The 6,380-nt window shown below is 43.4% G+C and overlaps 1 protein-coding gene across 1 annotated transcript in view; it reads left to right on the plus strand.

The window, feature by feature from the left end:
- The first annotated feature begins 3,370 nt into the window (after nucleotides 1-3,370).
- Nucleotides 3,371-6,380, plus strand: part of GUCY2F (guanylate cyclase 2F, retinal) — an 87,379-nt gene continuing 84,369 nt past the window's right edge. Inside the window, exon 1 of the mRNA XM_077773784.1 lies at nucleotides 3,371-4,100. Within this exon, the coding sequence (XP_077629910.1) occupies nucleotides 3,371-4,100 (730 nt within the window). The remainder of the gene's footprint in view (nucleotides 4,101-6,380) is intronic.

The raw sequence follows: 6,380 nt of genomic DNA on the forward strand, positions 1-6,380 counted from the left end.
TTTAAGAGTCCAGCTTCTAATGCCAGGTTGGGAGCTCTTTGAAGGCCAGGTCTACATCTCATACCCCATCCACTGTGAATCTCACCCTTGTGCCTTCAACATAGTCAGCACACAGAATAAATCTATTTGGGGGAATGCAGATTGGGCTAGGTTATTTTGAAGGTCTAGGAATAGATTTGAGGTCCTTATGGATATAATCAGTCCAGAACCACCTTTCCACCACCCTGAATGCAAAGTTGGAAGTTTCACCTCTCTTTCATATATGCACATCAGCCTCTGGCTCATGGTGTTTGAGGAGACATTTCCTTCCTAAGTCTTTCTTGACCCTTATGTTAATCCACTTTCACCTGTTTACAAATGTTGGGATATACTATTGCAATAGGTCTTTAAGATCCTGCAGGTGTACCCCTGATAGTCTCTTATGGGGTCAGACTTTCTCATAAAATTAGGAAGATCATAACCAACAGGCCTGGCTCAGGCAGAATTGTTGCCAGTAATAAGCAATCAGCTGAGCTTGACTGGTACACACCAGCACTGATTATCAGCCCTGAAGAGAGCCATGCCATTGTTTTAATCTTGGGATGGAATTAAAAGTTGACTAAGGATTTTCCTCATTAATATCTCCCCCAAGCAATCAATTCTTCTTATGGCTGTTGAGGTTATTTCTGACCTTGGATCAACCTTAATGCTTTATTAATTCATTTCAAAAACATTTCTCTCATAGCTACTATGCTGGGAGCTTGGTTAGGCATTAGGGCTACGAAGAAGACCTCTGGGAGCTCCCAATCCAGTCAGTGGGCTCTGTTTCACATATAGAGTTGCTTTCATTGTTGCTCATCCCTTGTGGTTGAAAGTAAATATAAGAGGTCCTGTAAATATAAGAAATATTGATGGGGCTCCTGAGTGGCTCAGTCAGCTAGGTGTCCAGCTTTGGCTCAGATCATGATCCCATGGTTCGATGGTTTGAGCCCCACGTCAGGCTCTGTGCTGACAGCTCAGAGCCTGGAGCTTGCTTCAGATTCTGTGTCTCCCTCTCTTTCTCTCTGCCCCTCCCCCATTCATGCTCTGTCTCTCAAAAATAAATAAAATGTTAAAAAATTAAACAAAAAGAAATCTCAAACAGTATCTGTGTCACAGTATAGACCAAAAATAGGGACAGTTTGTAAATCAGAGTGACACCTTCTCTAGTGGGTAGAAGTATGAATATGAAACACAGATGGAAAGAAAAACAATAAACTCACTCTGAGAGTGTTAATTAAGTCTGAACAGAGTAGAGAGCACTTCAATTGGGTCTTGAAAGTAAAGTTCATCAGAAGCCAGAAGTGGAGTGTGGGAGGAGGGAGGAGGGAATTCCAGGCAGAAGGAATGGCATTTTCCAAATCCTATGCTTAACAGGCTATGTGATATATGTCCGTAGAACTGCAAGAAATTTACTATAGCATGCAGTGAAAATAGTGGGAGATGGGGGTATAAAGGCAAGGGCTAGATGGAGAAAGGCTGTGCATGCATCATCTTGAGAGTTCTCTACATTTACTGACTCCACTTTAATAGCTCCCTTCATGTTTGACTCACTGTGATCCCTTAACTGGCAACCTTACTCTGGTCCAAACCCAATGGACAGATACTTTTCTACGTTTAGCTTATTTGCCTTGTCAGCAGAGTGTGAGATGTTATAAACACTTTTCATCCTCAAAGTGTCATCTTCTTTGGATTGTAAGACACTATCCCATCTCTTGGATTTTGCTGTTTCTTTGGACTTCTCATGTAAGTTTTCATTATGACCTCCTTTCTTTTTGCCTGACCTTTAAGTGAAGTGGATTCGCAGGGTTTTCTCCTGTCTTCTTTTGTTACTTCACAACTCTCTTTTGTCAATCTTCCACATGTCTTCAATTATCCTGTAACAATCGATTACACTCAAATTTATATCTTTAGTTCAGCTTTCTATTGTGAGGTCCAGTGTGTCAGATTGTCCACTGGTTATTGCCACTTGTATATTCTATAGGCATTACCAGTTCAACATGTGTAATAGAATGCATTCTATCGCCCACCCCCTTCCTCCCATGTTACCTATCTCAAAAGACTTATATCATTTCCCAAACAGTTGCCCAGGTCTGAAAGGCTCAAAATCATCTTGGAGTCCATTATTCTCTTATCTTCATCTTTTCAGTCACCAAGTTGTTGTTGGCTCTACTTTCTTAATCTTTTTGATATATATTTTTTTTTGCTTGGTGGAATTCACCTCCATTCTTCTACATCTTCACAACCACTCTCTTGGTCTAGCATCATTTCTCATGTGGAATTACTACAACAGCTTCCAATTTGGTTTCCCTGCCTCCAGTCTTACCCCCTTCCAACCTACTCACCACATAGGTACTTGAGCAATCTTTTAAAAATAGAAATAAGATTATACCAGTTCTCGGCTTAAAACTATTATCTATGGGATTAAATCTAAAAACCTATGAGTGGTATATAGGACTGTTGGTGATCAGGCCCTTTCCTTGGCTATAGATCTAAGCAGAACAAATGCCTTGAAATTCTGAGAATCTAACATATCCTTTTCTTTAAAAACATAAAAAAAACCCCTCTGGGTCTTACTGTACATTGTTCCTCCTGCCTGGAAGGCACTTAGCACCAACCACCTCATAACCATATTTACCTGGCTAACTTTTCTTTTAATACTCAAATTAGAGACACAGTCCCTTCTCCTTCCTCCTCGCCTCCCATGAAATCTGTGTTTGGGTGATCCTCTCTATCTTCCTCAGCTGAGCTACTCCAATCATATTATTTTTTAAAAAATCTGCATTGCCATTATTTGTTTACATCCATGTCTCTCTATAAGAATCCGTAAGGTAGAGAAAAATGGGCATATTTAAACCTATAATAATGGTAATAATATCACTAATATAATGCTAACCACATGGTAGACCCTGTTATAAGCATTTGCTGGATGTTAATCCATGTAATCAATCCTCATAACACTGTGAGGTGGGCAGCTATTGCTGAAGTTGAATCAACATGACTCGGTGACAGATTGAATGTCGGGGTAGAGAAGAAGAAAGAATCACAGCTGGCTACCAGGTTTCTGACTGGAGCAAGTGGGCAAACAGTGGATGAAGGTGCCATCTACTGAGTTAAGGAATACAGGATGTATCAGAAGAAGAGTTTTGGTCAGTATAGGGGAAAGAAACTTTCAGTTTGGGGACTGCCATTCCTTTACCATTCTTTTATAACGAATGTTTCTAGAAGCTTTAAGAATATTGCAACAATTTTTTTTCTCTGATTGACAGGCATTTGGGAATACCACTGTTCACATCAGGAAAGCAGACTAACTTCCCAACATCTCTTTACTGGCTTGCTGGAAGCGAGGGCTATGTTCTTGGGACCTTGGCCTTTCTCTCACCTTATGCTCTGGTTTGAGGCTCCCAGAAGACAGCGAAGACACCATGGCCTTGCAGCCTTCAAACTCCTGCAGTGTGTGTGCCTCCTGGCCCTCACGTCCATCCCGCAGCAGGTGTGGGCACCCCCTTACAAGATAGGGGTGGTGGGCCCTTGGGCTTGTGATCCGTTGTTCTCAAAAGCTCTGCCTGAGGTTGCTGCTCAGTTAGCCACTGAGCGGATCAACAGGGACCCATCATTTGACCTGGGTTACTCTTTTGAATACGTGATTCTCAATGAAGACTGCCAGACTTCCAGAGCCCTTGCCAGTTTCATTTCTCACCACCAGATGGCCTCAGGATTTATTGGACCTGCCAATCCTGGCTACTGTGAGGCAGCCTCGCTCCTGGGAAACAGCTGGGACAAAGGGATTTTCTCTTGGGCTTGTGTGAATTATGAATTAGACAATAAAAATAGCTACCCGACCTTTTCTCGGACACTCCCTTCTCCCATCCGTGTGCTGGTAACTGTCATGAAATATTTCCAGTGGGCTCACGCTGGAGTCATTTCCTCAGATGAAGACATTTGGGTGCACACAGCCCATCGAGTTGCAAGTGCTCTTCAGAGCCAGGGCCTACCTGTAGGGGTCGTCCTGAGCACAGGACAAGACAGCCAAAGCATTCGGGAAGCTCTCGAGCAGATTCGCCAGGCTGACAGAATTCGCAGTGAGTGCTTTCTCCCAGCTGAGGTTTACATGTGGCTTTAGGGGAAAATAAATACTATAATCTCCAAAAGGTCTCCGACCCTTGCACCCTAGGATAGCACATCACTCCCCAGGTTTTCATGCATTTGCCCTCTTTCACTCACACTCGGGCTCAAAGGCTGGCCTGCTTCAACAGAGCCTATTGTATGAACTAAATAAACGTACACAGAACTTGGTGGTTAAAATGCCCTTGGGTGCCCGTGCCTACTCTCAGCACCTGGGTGGGGAAGACTGTAAGAGTGACTGTAGCTGCACACTCTCTATGCCCTTAGAACCCCAGTAGTTTCAGATCAGCCAAAGAGGGTTGCTCTTATGGCTCCATTTTTGTCTGATCTTGTTACCTATTTCATCACATTTCATATATACATCTCCCTTCTGTCCTCTGGCCCTCCCCCTCCCCCCAAAACCCCAGGGCTTATCTCTTTGCAGTACACAACTAGCTGATTTGGAGGGACCTAGCTGATAAATAGAAGCATATTAAAATGAGGAGACTGCCTACATTTTCACCTTTCCCCTTCCAAGAGAGGTTGATGTTCAAAGATGATTCTTGCAGAGACAATGGACAAAGTGTGAAGCAAAGGACTGACCCAGTGAAACTATCATCAACAGAGCGAGTTGGGTAGATTTGGGGGAAGACGAGTCCTTCCTAGTCCTCTTGAATCAGATGTCTCTTGTGCCCTTGTAACACTTGGTTTTGATATTTTCTATTCCAGCATTGTTTTGAAGATTTTATTTTATCTTTTAAATGTTTATTTGTATTTGAGAGAGAGAGAAAGAGAACAAGCAGGGGAGGGAAAGAGAGACGGAGACAGAATCTGAAACAGACTCCAGGTTCCCAGCTGTAAGCTGTCAGCACAGAGCCTCATGCGGGGCTCGAACTCACAAGCAGTGAGATCATGCCTTGAACCGAAGCTGGACGCTTAACTGACTAAGCCACCCCTTGAAGATCTTATTTTTTAAGTAACCTCTACACCTGATGTGGGGCTCAAACCCACAACCCCCAGATCAAGAGTCGCATGCTCATCTGACAGAGCCAGCCAGGCACCCCTCTATTCTAGCTTTTTAATCTCCACTTTACCTTTTTCTGGAAAGTGGCAGTGATTTGTGGGAATACTGCTGATGTCCCCATTGCAGCCACCCCACCACTTTAGACTGGACAGTTTAGCAAATACTTGTCAAATTGATTATTGCTAGGATTAGTCGTAGTCTCAGTCATTTCCTTACCATAACAATGGGTTTGTTAGAGAATGGCCCAGTTTAGCCTGGCCTATAAACAGAAGCCCATTTTAAGTTTCAAGTGTCCGCAGGATTGGACCATAATTATGATCATTATGGGAAGATGGGGGCAAGAGGTTTTAGTGTCAGGAAATACAGTAGTCTGTTTCCAGCTCCCTTCTACAAGATCCTATAATGTTAAGCAATCAGTGTGGCTCTGATTACTTCATAATAGAGCTTGATACTTTCAAAGCAGAGCACAGAATTATTTTGTAAAGATCTAAAACCATTTCCAGGGAAGAGTCATGCCAGAAACAGACTGACGTATTTAATATCATAACTTTATAATATGTTACAAATCTTCATGAATCCCAGTGTCTCCTGCAAGTTTACATTCCATGAGTGTTTCACATCCCACCCAATTCTAAATAGTATGCTGTTTGAAATGACACTTTGGCCTCTACTATGAAATGTTAAATAAATCCAGGTGCTGAAGCTCTTTGGGCTGTCAGTTTGAGAAAAGTTGGGAGTGAGTGCTCACCACCCACAAGTCCTTTGAGGCAGAGAGGTAGCAAATGTACATCGTGTTGCCCTGCTATTAGAGATCCGTTCCTTTAGGTAGTTGGTTCTCGCTCCGACTGCACATCAGAATTACCTGGATGTCTTTTCAAAATGACTGGTGCCAGAATGCCACCTCCAGAGGTTCTGGTGGTCTGCAGTGGGGTCCCAGCAAAGGCATTTTCAGTAGCTCCCCAGGTGTGTGGAAAATGCAGCCAGGGTTAAGAAGTACCTGCTTTAAGTTAAAGGAAATGCAAATAAATGTTCCTTACNCAGGACAGCAACAGGAAGTGAAGGAGGGACTCAGAAAGGGAGATAAAAGGGAGCAAAGACAAAGCTGTGCACTGCAGGATGTTGCCTCTGGTTTCTGACAAAGCAGGGCAGACTCAGAAGGGCCATACTGGGACCTCGTGACAGGAGTCCGCATGTGGGTAGGGGGAGAGGGCATGGCAATTGAGCCATCAGTTGG

This window comes from Crocuta crocuta, unplaced genomic scaffold (genome assembly GCF_008692635.1).
Source record: "Crocuta crocuta isolate KB4526 unplaced genomic scaffold, BGI_CrCroc_1.0 scaffold737, whole genome shotgun sequence".
Lineage (NCBI taxonomy): Eukaryota > Metazoa > Chordata > Mammalia > Carnivora > Hyaenidae > Crocuta > Crocuta crocuta.